A 22,661-nucleotide genomic window follows, 5' to 3' on the forward strand; every position below is an offset into this window, starting at 1 on the left:
GGGGCATCAAGGACAACTGTCTTCCTGCTGGAGGTCCTGGGACACCAAACTCATCTGCTTCTCCTCCAACTGCAGGTCCTGGTCATCCTGAGCCAGCTCAGCTCTGCTGTGGACTTGGAGTCCCTAATGAAACCGAGCAAGAAGAGGTTAAAAAATCTTCTCTGGGCTAGAAGAAGAGAGCAAAGACTTGGAGATAAGCTTTGCTAACTGCATCTGTGCATATTCAGCATAATCAACTGTTGTTTAAAACTAACCAGGTCACTCTGTCCCTCCTTAGTATATGAGTGAGCTGTCTTTCCCAGGAAATCAAGGTCCAGACATCAAGATTTCGCCTTACAGAAAAGTCCAGATGGTCAAGGGAAAGATCTTCAGTATTCAAGTTTAAATGCAAGCTGGTGGGAGGTGCCAGCCGGCACGTCCACACGCTCCCCTCCCCTACCTAAAACCCCAGCACATGCTCTCCCTCACAGCCTTTAAAACCCCTTGCCTCCCATCTTTTGGGGAGATGGAACAAATTTGAGAGCTTTCGTCTCCCGGCTGATGTCGCCTGAAATAAAAACTCTTTCCTTGCCACAAGCCTGGCGTTCTAGTTTTATTTGGCCCCTCTTGTGTGGGGCTTTTTTAGAACAGCCCCTCTATTATCCCCCTTTTACTCTATAAAAGCAGCTCCCCTCCTTTGTTTCTGGATTTGCCTATCATTTGCCATAGCATGCACATGCCAAATTGCAATTTTACTGTTTTTTCCTGAATAAACTCATTTTGAGGGTAAAACAACTGAAGAATTTGCTTTTTAAGTTGACACCATTCAAGACTGCATGCTGCCCTCTGTGCAGACGAGGTTTGCAGTCTTTGGAGAACTAAGTCCCCCCTCCCAGGATGAGGAGTCACATGCTGGGCTGACTAGCGAGACAATGGGGATGAAATGACATGCATCACAGATCTGGACAAGCATGAAGGAGTTCTGCTGTAGTTGTGCTGGGACATCCCATGATGTCTCTGTTGGAGAATCAGGACCACATCCCTGGGCCCAAAGGCCTTGTGAACAGGACAGACAGCTGGGAGGATGTGGCCTGCCGTGATCTGTGCAAAGGGCAGTGCATCTGTGGGCATGTGTGTGTGCTTCTGTGTGTGCATGTGTGTGTGTGCATGTCTGGGTACATGTATGTGTGTATTTTGGTGCTGTCAGGAAGTTTTGCCAATGTCAAATGTCCCAAGCCAAGGCTTCGGGTTTCATAAGTTTCCTCCTTCCTCTATTCCAGTGTCTTTGCTTTGTATCACTTTAAGAATAATGAGCAAGGATATTAATAGAAGGAGGAGGAGGAAACATTCACATGTGCTTAATATGTATCAAGCACCATTCAAAGCACTTCATATTTACTAACTTGTTTAATCACAAATCCTCTATGAACAAGCATTCTCATTATCACCCCAATTTACAGATGGGGAAGCTGAGGCCTGGAGGGATGAGCAACCTGCCTGAGGTCAGAACTAGAAAATGTGGCCGACCCAGCATCAACTCAGGCCTTCTGACCCCAGAGTCCCTGGGCTTCACCACCATCCTGTGGCCTCTCATTGTGCTTTCAAAGCTGAGACTTTGCCTCCCCTCAGGGTACCAGAAAGTGCTCTCTCCTATTTCAAAAAGAAATGACTGACCTTGTGAATTTCTGTTCAGCCCTGTCCAAGAGAAATAAAATTTGAACATTTCAATAACATTTGTTATTGAAAATTTCCAGTAGCCAAATTTTAAAATGAAGAGAAACAGGTGGAATTGATTTTCATAATATATTTTGTTTAACTCAGTTTAAATATATCATTTCAATAAGAATTAAATCTAAAAATATTGAAATGTTTTGCGTTATTTTTGTGCTACATCTTTGAAATGTGGTGGGTATGTCAGAACTACAGCATGTCTCCACTGGGACTACACACATTCGTGCTCAGCAGCCACATGTGGCTTGTGTCCACCCTGTGGACAGAGCAGGTTAGATGGATGAGGTTTCCCTGGGGTAACTGTCCCTGCAGGATGTACTCATTGCCACGAGGGGGAGATGGAGGGTCCCATGACGGAGCCTCACTGGGGAGGAATGGCTGCTCCACTTTCCAACAAAACCAGGAGTATTGAGGATATCCAGAAACAAGGGAATTTTTATAACATACGTCTACACTACTTCTGTTCTTAAAGATAAGATATTAAATACAGCTACAAAGGCCAGCCATGAAGGCCAAGTGGTTAAAACTTTGGTGCTCATGTTTCTGTGGCCCTGGTTCATTTCCCGGTTGCAGAACACCACCATCCACCAGTTGCCGTGCTTTGGTGGCGCCTCACATAGAAGAACTAGAATGACATACAACTAGGATATACAACTATGTACTGGGGCTTTGGGGAGGAAAAAACAAAACAAGAGGAAGATTGACAACAGATGTTAACTCAGGGCAAATCTTTGAAAAAAATAAAACTTTTTAAATTTTTATTATTTTATTTTTTTTTTACATTTTTAAAGATGAATCTGAGCCATCAAATACATTTTCATTATTAGTCACTGTGGAAAAGGACAAAAGTCTGTGTGAATAGTATTATGAATATTGCTGCAACTTTCTCTTCAGTGGGAGGATCATTTCCATAAACCTCTTGAAATGTCATAAAGTAATATTTTGTGCATAGGATGACAGATCCTAAGGAATAGCTTCTTGAACTTAGATGACCTGATATTCTCCACAAAGAGATATATTTGCCCAATTCACAAACACTGATCACTTTTATGAAGGTCAATTCTCCCAGGATGTACTAACAAGTTCCCTCCATGTTGTAATGAGACCCAGAAGCAAAGGGGTCAGAACTGGCTTGCAGGAGTGGCCAGCAGGGCCCCGTGGGGGAGACTCTGAGGGGTGAAGTGTGAGGAGTGGAGGCATCGAGGTGGGAAGGTGGAGAGGAGCCGCGTGTAACATGCTCAGCGGGAACAGTGGTGCGCGTGTCTGAGGCAAGTGGCCCTCCTCTCATCTTCAATGATCTCTTCAGACCAAACTCCGAGGAGTAAGCACGTGGGTCTCCTGTCTGAGCACATGTATCAGAACAGTGCTTCACACGTTATTTCTGTGAACAACGTCTCCAGAATTTGTCAATGAATTAGCGTCGTCACATCCTCAGCAATACCAGGTTTGAAAATAAACACATTTCTTCAGGATATTAGGTGAAAAATGCATCTTGCTATCATGTTTATTATAAATAAAAGGTTTCTGGTCCTTCTCTGACAGTTGTCCAAACTCACTGATATCTATCAAGTTAGAAAAGGATCATGATCCTAATTTGTCAGGAGCTGAGCCTGACAGGAGGAACCTGACCAAGCATATGATTTCCCCAACATCCCGCTGATACATGTTCCTGTGTTGTCTGCCTTGGCGAGGGCAGAGGGAGCCTCCCCATCTCTGTCCACAGAGAGAATTGTGTTTCCATGGGCACACAGATTCCAGCACCATGAAGATCTGAGCAGACTTCAGAACAGACTCAGGGAGGAGGAGCACCTGAATACAGAAGAGAAAGTAGTGACAGGAGGCCCAGGAGGGCTGGGATGAAGGAGGAGGAGGACATGGGGTGTGGTTAGGGGCAGGTAGGGCAAGGCTTACAGGTCAGGCTCTGAGGTCAGTCTCCTGAATTGGAATCTTGACTCACTCCTCACTGTCTGGGGGACTGGGAAAATCATTTCACCTCACAATGATGGTTCCCTCCTCACCAGCCTGGAGGAGAGGTTGACCATAAGCAGAGGGCTGCTGGGGGGTTATTGTTATGTCTGGTTGAGGGGGGGCATGTCTACACTGACCAAAGATCGGGCATCTATTGAGGGCTAAGAAAGAGTCATTGTGTTGAACTAGCTGTACATGTAGGATGACATTCCTCTGGCAGCACCAGGGGGCACTGTGGGTCATGGTTTGGGTACCATAATAATTCCAAGTCCCCTGGGCTGTGCTCAAGCGTAAAGAGAGTGACTGATGCTTCCTTTGTAGATGCTTCTATTGGATAGAATCAACCTCACACTCTGAAATCGACACCTGGCCCTTCTTCTGACCTCAGGACATTACCAGCTGGAGGTCTTAAGGCTCAGGGCTTAGAGGGAATGAAGAACAGATATGCATTCAGTGCCACTCACTTCTTGAGGGGCAGGAAGAGAGGAGAGCCTGGAGCTAGGAGAGACCAGTCCAGTTGGGCAGACTAAGGGCAGAGCTCCTGGAAGCCCCCCAGACAATGGACTGGGTTCCCTTCCACCTCTTGCCCCTCATTTTCTCCACAGGTCACACTGTCCCAGGGCACTCAAGAGTCTCTCTTCTTGACATTTCCCTCCAAGCACAGTCCCCAGGGACATCTCTCCTCTCTCGGGGCATTCAGCATCATTCTTGTATTTTCTGTTTCCAACTCTCTGTGCGCTGCCTCTGCTGACCCAGCTCGCATCTGCATCTGCCTCCCTGGGAGCCTTGGCCAAGCCAACGTGCACTCTGAGCAGTGAGCACAGCAACTACATCATTCACTGTATCAACAGAGACCAGGGAAGGCCCCTGGGTACGTGATCAAGGTGAACAGTGATAAAAGCAACAGCAAGGTGGAGGGCATCCCTGACAGGTTCTCAGGCTCCATCTCTGCGGCTGACTGCTACTTAACCATCTCCAACATCCAGTCTGATGATGAGGTTGAACATCACTGTAGTGAGAGGCATACAATTGATGGACAGGTCAGGTAAGCCATAGTGACACAGACAAAGGGATGTGAAGGTAAAACCTCCTCCTCCCTCTTCTCCACAAGGACTAAGGGTGAGCTGCTCCCTGTCCCTCCTAGGACCCTGAGACCTTTAACTCTTCTCCTTGCCAAATCCAACAGCCTAGACCTCCTCCTCAAGCCACTGCTAGAGTGAGGCAGACACAGGTTATAAATTAGATCATTTTGACAACCCCTTATTTTGTTTCCTCCACCACAGACCTGTAGAGATGTTGCTAGGAGAGACCAGACCAGCCCAAGCAGGTAAAGAAAGGTCAGAGAGTGGCTGGACTGAGATGACCATCTCAGCTTGGCCAAGGTCCCAAATAAACATTGTGCTCTACACTCCCAGCGTGGGCCTCTGCTCAGGACAGGGACATTGATCTCAGGGTTCCAGTGGGGATTCTGGAAATCATCTGTAGCTAATGTCATGACTCCAGGTGCACCATGGTCTACAGCAGGACTGCTGTCAGGGTTGAACGTTCAGCAGGAAGCATTTGGACCTCAGGGGAGGCAGGACAGAGGGACTTGAAGCCTGTGGTGGGTGTTGAGCTGGGGTCCAGCACAGAAGCGGGGCGCAGGTTAGGAGATCTGTGGCAGGGCCAACAAGGAGCACGGATTGGGCTTCTCCAGCTGTGGGAGATTCTCAGCTTATGGTGCCAAAAATGGTTCCACATCTTGCCCACAGGACTTTTCCAAGTACATACCAGGACCATATTTACTGGGACAGCAGCAAGACATGGGGGATGGAGACACTAAGGTGGAAAATATGTTGACTCCCTGAGTGTCACCCCTCTGGGTGATTTGCCTCAAACGCATTGGTAGGGGGCAGGTTTTCTGGATGTGTTGGATTCCTCCATAGCTTTTATGGAATCTGAAAACAAGCATCTTTCAAACACACCCATACCTTGTGTCAAGATGGAGCAACACTATTGACCAAGTAATCCTGGGCACTGATGTGAGTAGGGTAAGGTGGGATTACAGGGTTGAACCCCAGAATGTCAGGCTAGTCTCCCCAATGACTGAGCTCAGAGATAGAGAGTCCAGAGCCTGTCCATGGCCTAAGTTGGCAGGAGAGGAGGAGGGGGTCTCCTGCGAAGGGATGGGACAGGCATACAGGGGAGAGATGGGTTTCAGGGCTCAGTCCTGCAGTGACGTGTGTCAGCCTGTGGTGGGCTGAGTCACAAGGGTCACAGGGCCATCTCTCATACTCCCCACTACAGTAAAGTCTTGATCTCTGCAAGGGTTTGCACTGACTTTGTCCCCAACAAGACCTCCCATAAGTCACTCCAGTGGGGAGTTTCCTCCACCACTTATATTGTAGGCAAGGGAGTCGCAAGGACCATAGAGAAACAAAGCCAAACCCCAGTGTGGACCACCCCACATCCATGTCCACCTGGGCCTTGTGTGCTACCAACTTGAAACAAGGTCAGCAGTAACCTCTGATGGACAGATCAAGGGACAGATCAAAGCTAGAAGAGATGACAGAGAATCGAAAAGGGAGGAAGATAAAGATCATCCCCTGTTGTGCTTAGATGGTGACCCAGCAGTGAGGGAGCTGCCACTACAAAGCCTTGTCAGAGAGAGACCAAAGGCCCATTAGAGGCCATTTCTTATGGTCAAGTTTACGACAGGAGCAGGGTCTCATCAGAGACCACTGTGGGCTCAGGTCACGTGAAAGTGACTAACCCTTGCAGTGTCCATTTGTGCTGTGTTCACACCCATGCACTTGTCCTCACAGATACCAGGTGATCCTGAGACCTGGAGTAACAGTTTATGTCAAAATTCCTTGTCGCTGTGGCCTTAGCAGAGTCTCGAGGGTGGACTTCATGTCATGTCATTGTCACATTGGGGGGAATCTCTAAAGCCTGAGGAACTGTTGACAAATCAGTCCAGGGAGCAGCTGGAACAGGTCACAGGACCTGTGTGTGGAGGCACGTTGGAGCTGCTGTGGCTGTGAGTGGACCGAGGAGGCCAGGCAGGTGGGCGGAGGTGAGAGTGTGCTGGAGGAGGGGTGCCACCCCCTCTGGCTCCTCCTGCATCTCTCACTCTCTGTCTGTCTGTCTCTGTCTCTGACTACCTCTGTCTCTCTTTCTCTGGATTTCTCTCATTAGTCAGGTTTTATTTAGTTCTTCCAGTACGTCTTTATCCTGTGCTGTTCCTTTTACATGCACTCTTCTCTCATTGTCTTTTCCTGTCAATTTTTCTTTTGTGTGTGTGTGAGTGAGTGTGTGTGTGTGTGTGTGAGAGAGAGAGAGAGAGTCTTTATTCCTCAATGGTCATAGTACCAAAACTAATGACATTGTGTCTGTCACTGTCCTGGGTGTCCTGTGTGACAACCAGAATCCTGACCTCTCCCCTGCAGGATGGAGTCCTCATTCCCCAGATACTGGAGTGTCGGCAACCACAGCTCCAGGACTTGCTTCTGCTGAAGAGAGCTGGCACAGCGGGGACACTCCCCTTCCTGGCGGCAGCTTGAGTCTAGTGACCTTTGCCTGTGGTGGGATAGAGACAGGGCCCCATCCCATTCAGTAGGATCTGAAGAGCACACACAGCGCCAGAACCCTGACAGTTCTACCGTGAGACTGGCTGTGACTGATTCACAGATCAACGTCTGTCTTCACACATATCCACTCCCTTCATCCATTCTTGTCCTCGGGATGTATTCCCTGGTTTCTCTAGACATCCTGCACACTAGTCTCTAAGTGAGAGTCGGCTCCTGGGAAACTTCATCTGCTACAATTTAGTTTTTCTTTTTCTGTTCCTTATTACATTATAATTTATATTCATTAAAATCCATGCTTTTTAGTGAACAGTTCTGTGAGTTTTGATAAAAGTGTACAGAGATGTAAGCACTTCTACAATCACAATATGTAACAGTTCAATCATTGTCCATAAATACCTCAGACCTCTTGGTAATCACTCCCTCCCTCCACCCCCCACCCCACAACTCCTGATCTGTTGTCTGTCCCTATAGTTGGGTCTTCTCAAGAACATCCTATAAATGGAGTCATACACGGTAGCCTTTTGGTTCTGGCTTCCTTCACTCATCATAATGCATTTCCAATGTGTCTGTGTTGCTATGTACGCGTCTATGTAGGTCAACAGTCCATTCCATTCTCCTTGTGAATAGAATTTCTTTGCAGGGATGAACCAACATTTTGTTTATCCATTCCCCAGTGAAGTAACATTTAGGTAGTTTCCAGTTTCCACACTTTGGCAATTTCAAGTAAAACCTTTATAACATTTATTAGAGGTTTTTGTGTGGACATAAGTTTTTATTTCACTCAGGTGAATGCCTGGGAATGGGGTTTGTGGGTCATGTGGGAGACGTATGTCGACCATTCTCAGAAACTGCCAAACTGTTTCCAACGTGGATGATTGATTCTGCCCTTTTATTATCACCAGGCATTTATGAGACTTCGAGCCGTTCCTTGTCTTCATTAACACTAGATTGTTAGGTTTTATTTAAGCCTTTTTAATGTATCTGTCGTGGTATCTCATTATGTTTTTAATTTTTGTTTTCTTTGTGCCATGTGATGTTGAGCATCTTTTCAGCTGCTCATTTGTCATCTACATATTTTGTTTGGTGAAGAGTTTGGCCAAATCTTTGTCCATTTTCAAATTCAGATTCCCCAGCTGACTTGTACTCATTTGTGTGTGTGTGGGGGGGGGGTATTTAGTTCAATGTGATTTTATTCCATGAGTAGGTTCATATGTCCACTTCACCAGTCAAGATACAAAACAGTTCCATCTCCACCGACATCCCTCAGGTTATCCTTCTCCCTCTGAGGTACCCTTCACCATCCCTAACCTCTGGCATCCACTAATTGATTTCCCATTTCTAAAGTTTGGCTTTTTTATAAATTAAATGTAGAAATAGAAAAAATAGAGTCCTATAGTATGTAGGCTTTGGGATTGGCAGATTTTACTCTGCATAGTACTTCTACATTCATCAAAATTGTTGTGTGCACTAAGAGTTCATTCCTTTTTCATTGTTGAGTAGTATCCCATGGTGCTGGTATACTGAGGTCTATTTACGTGTCTACCTACTGAGGACATCTCGATTGTTCTCACTTTGGGGCTACTATGCATTAGTGGGTATGACCATTTCTGTATAGTGTCTTTGTGAACATAAGTTTTCATTTTTTCTGAAATAAATGTCTAAGAGTACAGTTGCTAGGTTGTACGGAAACCACGAGTTGAGCTTTTTAAGAAGCTGTCATACCCTTCTGCCAAGTTGCTGTACTATTTCACACTCTCGTCAGCAGGCAGGACTGATCCAGTTTCTTTGCCAGCATTTAGAACTGTCACTGTCTGTATTGCAGCCACTCTGATAGGGATGTAGGGATGTTTCCCCATGGTTTTCATGTGCATTTCCCTCATGGATGACAAGGCACATCTTTTCATGAGCTCTTTGCAATCTCTATATCTGCTTCCATGAAGTGTTCATTCTTGTTCTTTGACCATTTTCTGAATGGATTTGATGTTTACTGTTAAGTTTTGAAAATTCATTATATACTCTATACACTAGTCCTTCATTGGATTTGTGATACGCAAATATCTTCTGCTGTTACTTGATTTTTTCATTCTCTTTAGAAAGTTTACAAAGCAAAAGATATTAATTTTGATGAAGTTCAATGTATTAATCTTCCTTTTACGAATCACGTTCTGGTGCCATAGAAGAAATCTTGCCCAGTCTTAGATCCCAAAGATTTCTCCTACGTTTTTTGTTTTAAACATTAAAAAAAAAAATGATTGCCTGAGATACATGAACATTTTCTCTGTATCTGATCATGAATTCTGGACTCTCACACAGTAGCATGTCCACTGACCCTACAAGCTCCTGCTTCAAGCACTGCCCAGCTGACCCCCATGAATGACGCATCACTAAGAGTATGACTGAGGGGTTCTCTCCAAGCCCAGAGAGGGAGCCCATGGCACAGACTGAAGTGTGTGTGCATGTTCTGGGGGCAGGGGGCAGCATTTTCTCACTCAACACCAGAGAGAGATCTGAGGACTCAGCTACAGGTCTTGGGAATAGGACCCATTTTCACAGCCTCCTTTAAGCTGAGCCATTTTCTGCTCAGGAAAGAGATACCTGAGAAGGCCATAAAAAGGAAGGAAGTAGATTTGCATTTCTTCCAGAATAAGAGAGGCCCTGAGGCACATCCTCAGCTGTGGGCTCAGAGGCAGAGATCTGGGGCGTCTCCACCATGGCCTGGACCCGTCTCCTGCTCACCCTCCTCACTCTCTGCACAGGTGCTGCCCCTCAGGGCTCAGCCCCCAAAGAAACCAGGGAGCAGCCTGGCCCTGACCTTCAGCTCTGAAGAGGGGAGGCTGCAGGGTGTGTGCCTCTGGGAATGAGACCCTCATCCTCACACTCACCTCACATCTTCTCTCTTGCAGGTTCTGTGGCCTCTTCTGGGCTGACTCAGCCACCTGCGGTGTCTGGGGCTTTAGGACAGACAGCGAGGATCATCTGCCAGGGAGGCAGCTTTGGAAGCAATTATGCTCACTGGTACCAGCAGAAGCCAGGGCATGCCCCTGTGCTGGTCATTTACAGAGATAACAAGCAGCCCTCAGGGATTCCTGACCAATTCTCTGGCTCCAGCTCAGGGAACACAGCCACCCTCACCAGCAATGGGGCCCGGACAGAGGATGAGGCTGACTGATTATTATTTTCAGTCTGGAGGTGCTTATAGTTCTGAATCTCACAACGGCACAGACTAATGGGAAAATGAGTCACAAATCCCTTTCCCATCTGTGTCACACTCTCCTCCAGCCCCAGGAGAACTGTAGGCAAAGCCATGAGCTGGTCTGTCCCAGGTCCCCAGATCTGAGATCCCCAGGCTGCCCTGCCCTCCCTGCCCCCCAGGCAGGCTCTGCAGAGGGTGGTTCAGGGCTGGATTGTTGACTGGCAGGATAAGGCTGCATGGTGTTTTCTTGGCTGTGATTTTGTTGGGGACAGAGGGTCTGGATGGAAGGAAAGATGGAGAAATACATCTTAGAGTTATCTCGGGATTTCCATATGAAAGTGTCTGGGCCTCTCTTTAACTCACATGTCCTGGGTTAGTCCCCAGAACTGCTAAGATTCAGCTGCCACCCTGAAGTCCCAGGCTCGCATGGCAGCCTTGGATTCTGAATGGAACGAACTATGCTATGGACATTGTGGTGCCCACCTACATCTGCCCTTCTGGCCTGACACACCCACCCACTGTTGCTGTGAGCCCCTGGCTGCTCACAGCTGTGCCTTCACTGGGATGAGCCATTGTCTGGAGAACTGCCTCCTCCAGACGTTTGCCCCTCTCTAAGTGTGACTCAGGTCCATGACTGCCTGATGCCAAGATACCAAGGTCTTGTCTCAGTCCAGGATGACCTTGCAGGGCCTGCCAGCTGAGTCTTCAACCGTAAGCATATGGCAAGTCTGCCCAGTATTCCTTCCATACTTCATTCCAGAGACATCACCCCAAATCCTCCTGCATGCAATTCTCCAAGTCACAGTGGGCTTCCAGGGAACCAAGGAGACAATAAACGTCTAGAGGGAAGAGTGTGGAAGAAGAGAGATCTGCACAGAGAGAGAACCCTGGATTTCTGCACGTGTTCCTAAGAGGAATGATGAGTTATGTGTGGGAGGAAACTGTGAGGTTGAGGAAAGAACCACCAGAGATGGTAGAGGACCATTCTGCAGGCTCACACTCACACAATCATATGGTGCTTGTTCCTGAGTCAGAGGGGAAAGCTCCTAGTTAAGGCATCTGGTTGACTAGTCAGGAGAACTTGCCTCAGTCGTTGTGAAAATTAACCCCTGACTAAAGGCTGCTCTGCTGCCACCTAAGAAAGTGCACAAGCAAGGTCAGAAAGGATGGACCCATGTCCAAGTAATCTTACTGAATCCAAAATAAAGAACAAAACATAGAGGCGAATACCAGTATGCAGGACTCAATAAGGAAAAACTCACAATACCAGGTATCATATCAAAAGTTTCCTGCAAAGAACCAGGAAAACATGAACCATAAATATTACAAAAATCCTTTATTCCAAAATGGCCCTAAGTTGCCAAGATGTTATAATTTGTATACAAGGATAGAAAAGCAATTATTTTAACTACATTCCATGTGTTCCTGAAGGTGGAGGAAAGATGGAACATGTTAAGTGGTGACATATACTCATACACACTGGTACACATTGATCTCCTAGCACTGCTTTAGAAGCACCATATACATAATATATAAATGATCTCAAATCAATAATGTAAAAGTCTACTCTACGATACTGTAAAAAGAAGAGAAAACTGATACAAAAGAGGGAGAAGGGATTAAATGATAAAGATAGAAGGAAAATTAAGGAAAGAAATGGAAACAATAGGGAATATCAACAAAATTAAATGTTGGTTCTTTGAAAACATCGAAGATATTGACAAACCTTTAGCTAGGTGATCATAAATAAAAAAGAAAATTATTAAAACTGAGAAGTAAAGAGGAGACATTACTACTGACATTACAGAAATAAAACAAGACTTTAAGGTTGTGAAAGGATACTATAAAAAAACGGCATGGAAAAAAATTAGGTGAAATGGACATATTCCTAGAAAGACACAGATTGCTAAAACTGACTCAAGTGAAAAACAGAAAACCTGATGAAGTCTGCAACAAGGAAAGAGATTAAATTAGTAATCAAATACTATCCACGTAGAAAGACCCAGATACCGATGGTTTCACTGGATATTTCCATCTAATATTTAAAGAAGAATATCTACCAAGTTATTCACAACCTCTTCCAATAAATTGAAGGCGATAGAATACCTACCACCTCACTCTATGAGGCCACTATCACTCTGATACAAAAACTAGATAAATAGATCACAAGGAAAGAAAAGTATAGATTGATAACCCTTATGTATATAGACACAAAAATCCTCCAAAATTACTAGAAAACCTAATCCAGCAACATAGAAAAAGGAATACACACCATGACCAAATGGTATTTACTGCAGGAACACAAGGTTGTTTTAACATCTGGAGATCAGTTAATGCACATATTCACAGAATAAAGGACAAAACAAAGGATCTTTTCAAGAGTCACAATGTTTTCATGTAGCACATATTGTTCCTGGTTATGTTTCTAATCCTATTACAGCACCGAAAAGGTGAGATTGCAGGCACAGAGATGGAATCAGGGGTGTTATTCCATGCAAAGAATCTGGATGTCCCGCACCCAATGGGAAGATATTGATGGGAAATGATAAACGAGTGTAATTCCGTGTCTCTGAATGTTCTGGTTTTCAGATTCCACCTCCTAGACACGTGATACGGACACAGAATGAAAGGATGACTAGGATTTAGGCATCAGTGAGGAGAAAGGTCACAGGAAGGGTTTCAGTCAGAGAGAAAAACATGCACAAACTAGAAGACAGAAGAGAGCATGACGTGTGAGAAAGTAGGAATGTCCAGATCAGCTGGGGCTGAGTGAGATCAATGAAAGAGCAGGAACCACCTATTTCTGACTCCACTTCCCATTGGAACATCACCCCCCCACACACCCCCCACGTGACTTGTGAAAAAGCCTATTCTTAAACATTTCTTCACATCATTGCAGGGTCTAGATCGGAATCACGCTCAGTTGACAAGCCCAGGACGGTTAAGCCCCAAGACCCAGGTGGCCCAGGAAGAACTTGGGGAGACAAGCAGGAGGGAGTGAGGGTTTCCATGGTGACCTAGACTGGAGCTCCTGAGACCTCAGTGAGCACACAGTCCCCTGGGGGTCTCCAGAAGATGCAGATGCAGATCACCAGGGATCTGCATGTCTAACAGCTCCCAGGTGAGCCTGTGCTGCTGGTCCTCTGAGGACTGCACTTTGAGCGGCTTCACTCCTGCTAACCTCCTACTCACAGCTCAGGTGAGAGTCACCACAGGAAGGCACAGTCTGTGAAGCACAGGGGACTTGCTCTCCCTCCCACCCAGGCTCCGTGGGGTCTTGGCCCTGCATGCAGCTCTGTCCACATTTCTCCCTCCCGTCAGGGTTGGGGGCCAGTCTGTCCTGACTCAGCCTCCCTAGGCATCTGAGCCCTTGCACAGACAGTCACCATCTCCTGTACTGAAGCAGCAACAACATTGGGGGTTATAATTGTGTTTCCTGTTGCAAACAGTTCCTGGTACAGCCCCACAAGACTGAAGATGTGTCACAAATTAAACCTCACAAATCCCAGACTCCAACTCTGGCAAAATGGCCTCTGTGAATATCTCTCCACTCCAGTCCAGCCATTAGGCTGATTATTATCCCTGTTCTTACGAAGGTTGGGGGAGGGAACTTGTTCTCACCGTTTCTTAGTGATGAGGAAGTGAGACGAATACCATCCTGGGCTGACCCTACGCCCCTCCTGCCCCCTGTTCTGTTGTCAGCTCCCCTGGAGCGCATCAACTTCTAGGGTCAAGGCTTAAGAATTGAAGTCCCCTCCTCTCTCCCACCACTTGGCAAAGTGTGTCCTTGGGAGCATCAGCTCACTGAGGCCAATTGGGAACAAAGGTTCTGTGTCTGTCTGTGATCTGTGTGCTCAGACATACACCTGATTTGCATGGGAGAGGCAGGTATAAGGTGACTTCCAGATGGCTCAGAGTCCAGGCTGGGACAGTGCAGGGGGGTCACCTTGAGATCCTGCCTCCAGCTACTGCTGTCCACACCATCCTGGGAAGGGGGCCTCTCTGTCCATCTTTTCAGATCTGTCCTCTTTTCCCATTACCAAGGAGAAGAGTAGGGACAGGTAACTCTGGTGTGACTTGCCTGTTATTTGAGGAAGCAGATTTATGGAGGGTCCTCCAGTGTAGGGGTTATCAGGCATGATCTGTAACCAGCAGCCTTGGAGCCCTGAAGGAGCCATGGGTCCTAACATCAAAGATGCCCTGCTGCTCCTCATAAATCCCTTTCTCCACTCCATGGTTTATCCCAGCTCCCTGCCCCTCACTCCTCCCTGGGGTACTGATCCTTACCAGTTAACACTCAGTTATCTTCTCCATTCTCTATAAAAGTCCCATCCTCAGGGAAGATTTAAATAATAAAAAACCCATAACGTAAACACTCAGCGAGATGCTTTCCCTGAATGTTCTCACAGGACCGTGCATGTCCTCTTTTGCAGCTCTTAGCACATGTCATATCTCATTTATACCTTTTGTCACAGACACAATTCTAGGAGGGAGAGATTTTACACAGGGACCAACAAGGTAGTGACCTTGATATTTACAGTTGTGATGGTGAAAGCAGAATGCCAAATGGAGGCAAATAAAGATCATCCCCTGTTGTCTTTAGATGGTGACCCAGCCGTGAGGAAGTTGCCACTACAAAGCCTTGTCAGAGAGAGACCAAGGGCCATTAGAGGCCATTTCTTATGGTCAAAGTTACAGCAGGGGCAGAGTCTCATCAGAGGCCACCGTCAGCTCTTGTCATGTGAAAGTGACAATGAACGGTGTGAAAGACAATGTACCCTCCCAGGTTGTTCCACATCAGTGGCAGTTGTCTCACAGATTGCCAGGTGATCCTGAAACCAGGAAGTAAAATTTACATCAAAAGTACCATTGTGATATCAATTATCTCAATAAAGCTGAAAAACAGTACCTGCATCCTTGTGACCTTAGCAGAGTCACCAGAACAGAAGTCATTTATGCCTTTGTCTCATTTGGGGATCTATTGGACCTGACCAGCCATTGACAATTGAATCCAGGGAGAAGCTGAAACAGGTCTCAGACCTGCTCAGAAGACAGGATGGAGCTGATGGCAGGGAGAGTGTGACAGGGAGACCAGGCGGGCTGGGCCAAAAGTGAGAGAGGGCGGGAGGAGGTCTCCCTTCCCTCCTGCTCATCCTGCATCTGCTTCTGCCTCTTTCCTCTCCTCCTCCTCTTTCTTCTCCTGCTCCTTCTTCTCCCTCTCTCCCTCCTGGGATGTTAGGATTTCTCCCTGGAGGTTGTGTTTTATTTAACTCCTCCATTACTTCTGTATCTTATGCTATTTGTTCCTTTTTGAAGCACTCCTTCCTCCGTTTTTTTGTGTCCATAGTGTGATGTGTGTCTCTGTCTGGCTGACTTTATCCCTTAATGATTCATAACACCAAAACTAATGACGTGTCTGTCACTGTCCTAGGTGTCCTGTGTGACAACCAGAATCCCGGCCCCTCCCCTACAGGATGGAGTCCTCATTCCCCAGAGGCTGGGGTGTTGGCAACTGCAGCTCTAGGACTTGCTTCTGCTGGAGAGAGCTGGCACAGCGGGGACACTCCCCTTCCTGGTGGCAGCCTGCATCTCGTGACCTGTGCCTGTGGTGGGGTAGAGGCAGGGCCCCACCCCATTCAGTAGGATCTGAAGAGCATGCCCAGCACCAGAGCTCCTGTGAATTCCACTGTGGGCCTAGTCATGACAGCCTTGCAGGTCAATGTCCTCCTCCATCCCATCCTGCCCATCCTGGGTGTGCTCTGTGGTTTATCTAGACTTCCTGCACACTAGTCTCTAAGTGAGAGTTTGCTTCTGGGAATTTGACCAGCCACAGATTCTTTCTTTCTTTCTTCTTCTCCTTATTTTTAATTTTTCCCTCACCTGAGCAGAGATCTCTTGTCTTATTCAGAATGATTTCCCCCAGGTATCACTAAATATTTGTTGAGATAATTAAATAATTAGTTAGATAACTCATTACCACATGTCTCTGTGTGAGGTAAATGAAGGCCTCTTGATTATAAGCATAACTTTCACTTGAAAGAATCTTACATGTTCCATCTTGCTTTGATGCCTTTATTCCACCATTAATTTTGAGCCCCTCCTATGGGCAATTTCTATGCCAACCACTGGTCACACAGTGGGAAAGAAAATGACCCTGGGCACCATAACATAGACAAATGAACATAGTCAATTGGTCTATACAGCATCCACATGTAATACAAAAGACAGAAGTGTTTGGGATTCTGCCATTCACGATTCTGGAACTCTGGGTGAGTCACCTCAAGTCCAGGCTCAGGGTATCATCCATGCAATGGGGACCTGGATACTCACTGCTGCTCAGAGTTTCTGGGAAGGAGAAATGGCACAATGTCTGTGGGGCATTGTTCAGAGGGTTCACATGTGACAATTTATTCTTAATTATCAATCATGAGTAACCTCCAAATTCATATGAATAACCCGACAATGTCAGTTGGTGTTGGAGGCAGGATTGGACCTGTTCCTGGGCTCCTCCTTCAGTGCTCTCTGCTCTCAGAACCATGGAGGTCACAGCCCCAGGTCTCAGAGTCCTCACAGCAAGAAATAGATGGAGGGGGAGTTGAGCGGAGTCTTGAGAACATAGGATCTCAGCTACACCTTTCTCACTCTGTGGTCCTTCTAGAGCACTGGGCCTGGGTTAGAACTGTGGACAGGGCCTCTCTGCCCCACAGGAAGAGCAGATCATTTCTCAGTTGACTCTGGGCACAGCAGACAAGGGACAAAGGCCAGAATGGAGGATGAGCTAATGGTGACCATCACACACCAACATTTGTTATTGGTTCTCTCCAATCCATCAGTTCTCAGCCTGGGTTCCTTGAAACTTAACGTTACGGAAAATTTTGCAAAAGGTCTGTAAGAAAGTACTGTGTTCATTGTGCATGGTAGGACCATGTTGAATGGTTGGGTCCATTTTCACTTTGTGACCAACAGGGGGTCATTCAGATTCCACGGCTCTGAGTTGCAGGGACAGGACGACAGTGGCTGATCACAATGTTACCCACTGACTTACAGAAGTGGGCGAGGAAATGAAAATATCTACCCTCCAATATATAAGTCAGTGCAAAAAAGACACACAGCATGTGGTAAGAGTTTTGTGTAATAAACTGGCAAACAACTGTTTCTCTATCAGGACTGATAAGTACATGGGGCCGGCCCAGTGATGTAGCAGTTAAGTTCGCACATTACACTTCGGTGGCCCAGGGTTCACCAGTTCAGATCCTGAGCATCGACCTACTCATTGCTCATCAAGCCATGCTGAGGTGGTGTCCCACATAGAAGAACTAGAGGGACCTACAACTAGGATATACAACTATATACTGGGGCATCGGGGAGAAAAAAGAAAAAGAGGAGGATTGCCAACAGATGTTAGCTCAGGGCCAATCTTCCCAATAAAATTTAAAAATAAAGACTGATAAGTACAAACTGTCTCCAACATCAGCTGTAACTTTTGTAGATGCTGACATGACGTTGACATTCAAGAACACCTATTCTGCAGCACAGACCTATCCCAACAGCACAGTTAGACATCTCAGCTATCCCGAAGGCTTTGCCCTCCTCTGGAACAAGGCTCCAGAAGGCACTGGATTGGCACCTGGGCATTTTATGCCCCATCCATCACTGGCACCACAAGAGGTTTCACATTCATGTGAGAAAGAAAATCCTGATGTCCTCATGTCAAATGCTTTCCTCACAAAAGGACCAGTGTCCAAACCCTTAGAGAGTCAATAAGGAAATTTCTGGAAGACCTACAAAAATGGCTAACACACAAAGACCAATGTCTTTACATGAAGACAATGGCTTTATACACAAAGGCCAATCCCCTGGAGAATATTTAAACGACCACGTGATGAGCTAAACAAAGACACACAGGTATCCTGCTGCACAAAAAAAGGAGGAATATTAGCCATGGAAATGTGCTTGACTCGGCAGAAGAGATGAAAGGGGGACTACAGAAGAACTTTCCAGAAAGTGGTCAACCCAACAGTGTTGGGAGCTTTGACAGTGAGGATGGGGCAGGGACCATCCGCTCAGCAGACATTTCCCATCATATGAACCAGTGAACATGTCTCTGCAAGGCCCTGGATTTCAAGGGACAGAGATTCTTGGATTTAAATAGAAACTAATTCTTTGGGGAAAAACACACTGAAAAAGGAAATCCTGACACGTGTCCCAGCTACTTGGGCTGCAAGAAGGAACAACTCAGCAAGTCCCGGGTGATGGAGACCTCCCTGGAGACCTGCATTAGGAAGGGAGAGTCTTGTTTCAGCACAATGAGTGACAGGAGAGGCACCTACTTTCTGACCTTCTTCTCCCTGAGAACTTGAGTTGAGAGAAGAGGGAGGACCCCATGAGACTAGTCTGACCATAACCTCCTGAATCCTACTCTGGATTTCTGGGGAGGAAGAGTCTCCTGCCACACGTGGAGAGTCATGTGCTGGTGGCTCTCTAGTGTGAACAGGGCATAAACCACCTCTTTCCAGTAGAAAAGGGAAAGTGTTCATGAGAATCTCACATCAGACCCAGAAGTGAGCACTTGTGCAGCACAAACAAGCACAGATTTCTCATTCAAGAGATACATGCCATTCTTGACTTTTACGTTCAGAAATAACACCTTTTTAAATGAATATATGTCTATTACAAGATCCGATACTGACACACGTGCATGATGATGGAAATAAACTACCAAGTCTACACTGAGCCTGATCCTGTGGCTCCACAAGAAAATATCATTTCAAAGTCCAGAATAAGATTGTATCATAGACTATATTTCTCTTCATATTTCTGTGGTTTATCATCCTTGTACCTTCAGTTTTAGGCTGCTTGGAGAGTGCAAAAATATCAAATGGAGATTTTTTTTTTTGCTTTTTGTGAGGAAGATCAGCCCTGAGCTAACAACAACGCCAATCCTCCTCTTTTTGCTGAGGAAGACTGGCCCTGGGCTAACATCCGTGCCTATCTCTCTCCACTTTATGTGGGATGCCACCACACCATGGCCTGACAAGAGGTGCGTAGTTGCGCGCCCGGGATCCGAACCCGGGCCGCCAGCAGTGGAGCGTGCGCACTTAACCACTACGCCACGGGGCCGGCCCCTCAAATTGAGACTTTTTGTAAAAGCAAAAACAAAAACTTCCTCTATCTACACTCCTGACTTGTATCAAAGCTGATATGTCATGAGGAATGGGGAATCACGCAGAAAGCAAAGAATTATTGTCTTCTCAATAAATCTTGACAATGTAATGGACTTACGTACTATACTTACAATGTAATGATCCTGCTACTGGACCATGAGTGGCAGATAGACTTTTATTAAGCAGGGATCCTGAAGACCAATATTTCAATGGCAGTTGCAGAGTCAAAGATCAGGAAAAGGCCCCTCTGGTTGATTATAATCTGGGGCTTTTCATCCTTAGGGTTTCTTTCATCCCCAAAAGGAGCAGGGAGATGGACGATGTCCTGGGTGCCTGACCGGCCCCGGGGCCTGGTGCAGCAGCGCCCCCACACACCACTGGGAGAACTGACAGAGAGAAGCTGCCTCTATCAGGGCTCCACAAATGTTGGCTGAGGATTTTCCTTCGTCCCCTCCCCCAGCCCAGGCTGGTTCCTGTATGTTAGCGGAAGATGCTATTTCAGGCCAAGGACCAACTAGGTCCTGCTCTTCTCTCCTCCTCCTCAAGCGACCTTGGGAACACCACTCACCATCTCTCACCCCTTCCTTGCTCTGTCAAGTGCAGGCCCCTCCCTCTGTGTGCCCGCAGGACATCCAGTCTGTGGGACATGAGGGAATGCAAGGATGGGTCAACCATGCAGGACCCTAGACAGCTGGAGCAGAGCCAGCAGCACATGCAGTGGCTTAAGTCCCCACATGTCTGCACGGTGGGCACAGGGATGCGGAAATCAGCAAGCACCCCCTGAGTGTCTTCAGTCCCCAGGTAAACAGGGAGAGGACAGGGGGTGTGTCTGAACCCACCTGTGTTTCTCCTGACCCTGCCCGGTGGCATCATCCTGGACCATCAGGCAGTGTACCTGCTAAGCTGCTCCCAGAGTCCTGGTTTATTACCTGTAAATTTCGGCTTATAACACAGCTACACATCACCCCTGTCCCCAAATCCTTCACCTACAAGAAAGTATCACATCAGATGGAAACTGGTCTGGATCCCAGAGCCTCTCTGTTTCCCTGGAACACCCTGACGCTCACCCGTGGGTGCTGACTCAGCTCCTCCTCACACTCTCCTCTCCCAGGTTTACTCCTCTTCCCCAGCATAGTGGCTTTGCTGTCTTTGTTTTCATATTTTCATGGGAAATCTGAGCCCCTCGTGCCTGGTCTGAGGCAGGCAGAGGTCATGCAGAGAGGACCAATTCCTGCCCTGGGGCGGCAGTCCCTGGATCAGGAATCAGGACGTGAGCTTTGGGTCAAAATCTACCCCTAGACAGAGGACGCCCCTGCTCCTTCACAGCCAGTGTGGAGCGGCCACCAGGGGGCAGCAGAGATCACCTGGCTCAGCCACCTGGACATGGGGGGCCTGGGCATCAGGGGCTCTTACATGAGGGGTGGGGGTTAGTAACCACGATCTCATGCCTGAAGGAAAAAGTGTCCTTACTTTTCTACAGTGTCATCCTTCATTCTCAAGGACATTTTCTGGCCCCATGTGTCTCAGATCCTGCTCGTGGAGATGTTGCCAGTTTAACTGGCACAGGTCTGGGCACTTTGCCCCCAGCCCACCCTAATCACGCTAACACACCATCACTGTCCACTGACATCATCCTCCCTGTGACCACACCTCCCCCCCCCACCCCGTGTTCTGAGAGCCCCTGTCCTGACAGACATGGCCGCTCCTCCTTCCCTGGAAGCTCCTCCACCGTCCCCTCACCTGTCCCTCCACTCACCTCTCCCAGGGAAGGGGAGAGGAGCCAGAAAATTGTATTCTTCCTGTTTCCCAGTGCCTGAAACACAGCAGTTTCTCAATAAACTGTCCTTGACATATTAAATTAAATTATTTTGTTAATTAATACATTTTCCTCAGTAATATTCACTTGAGGACTGTTGGAGTTTGCAGCCCACTCTCATTCTCATGCACTAACAGTTCTTTTGAGCACATGATGTGTGCCTGGTCCTACCCACACAATGGGGATACTGAGGCACAGACCTTATGACACTATGGTCAAGAGCAGAAACTCACAGCCCCTAGATGACTGCTTAAGAACTCCATGTGTGCTTGAGGGGGAAGGAATTTCATCCCTGGCTCTACCCTTCAGGAGCTGTGTCTGGGGTGGGCCCTACACCTGTCTAAGCCTAGTAGTGTCATCTGCAGAGTGGGAATGAGCAGGGTCACTGGGCTGGGGGCCTGGAAGTCAGAGGGGACTTTGTGTGTAAAGTTTCCGAAGGTAGAGCAGGGACTAGAATGAAATGTGACTCCACCACAAAATGTTTATTGACGGCACACTCTGGAGTCCTGGACCGAAATTACCCACCTCCCTTCTGAGCAAGAAAGAAACAAAGCAACGGCCTGGGTCCCGGGATAATCCAACATCACCTCTGTGACTCTCCAGCTACCTCCATGACTGGGCTGAGGATCATCTGAAAGGCAGGGACTTCACGTTCTTTAGAAAATCCACACAGACTGCACCTTGAGCTCTGCCATGTCCAGGACAGCCCAGGAGAAAAGCCAGAACACAGTCTGGGGTGGAGATGTCGGCTCAGACTATGAGACAGCATGAGAGGGAGAATCGCTGGGTTAAGGCTGGGGTCTGCAGGGGGCACCACCCTTCTCTCTGAGTCTCTTGAGACTGAGCCTTTCTCTGAAACCACAGAGCTCATGGAGCAGCACCCCTGAACCCTGGCTGATTTTCAAACCTAGCAGTTTTCTCCAGAAAGGGATAAGAGAGGCCTGGGAGGAAACCTCCCCAGCCTTAGCACTCAGTGAGCAGAATCAGGACACCTCCATCATGGCCTGGACCCCTTTCCTCCTCATCCTCCTCGCTCACTGCACAGGTGCTGCACCCAGGCTCACACACACCCCCAGCCCCAGGGCTTTGGGACAAGCCTGGCCCTGACTCTGAGCCCAGCAGGGCGCTGCCTGTGGTGGGCAGGATGCTCATGGATGTGCTGCAGGATGAGGGGCTGGTGGAGCTGAAATCCACCCACTGTGCTCATTGGCTCTGTGTGAGCCCAGAGGGGCTGCACATGC

At 47.4% G+C, this 22,661-nt stretch overlaps 1 gene segment (V, D, J or C); it reads left to right on the forward strand.

Moving 5' to 3' along the window:
• The first annotated feature begins 9,957 nt into the window (after positions 1–9,957).
• LOC131398377 (immunoglobulin lambda variable 3-19-like) lies at positions 9,958–10,416 on the forward strand. The segment is given in 2 exon segments: positions 9,958–10,003; positions 10,151–10,416. Coding segments are annotated over 2 exon segments (312 nt in total).
• Positions 10,417–22,661: the final 12,245 nt, after the last annotated feature.

Source organism: Diceros bicornis, chromosome 35 (genome assembly GCF_020826845.1).
Source record: "Diceros bicornis minor isolate mBicDic1 chromosome 35, mDicBic1.mat.cur, whole genome shotgun sequence".
Classification (NCBI taxonomy): domain Eukaryota; kingdom Metazoa; phylum Chordata; class Mammalia; order Perissodactyla; family Rhinocerotidae; genus Diceros; species Diceros bicornis.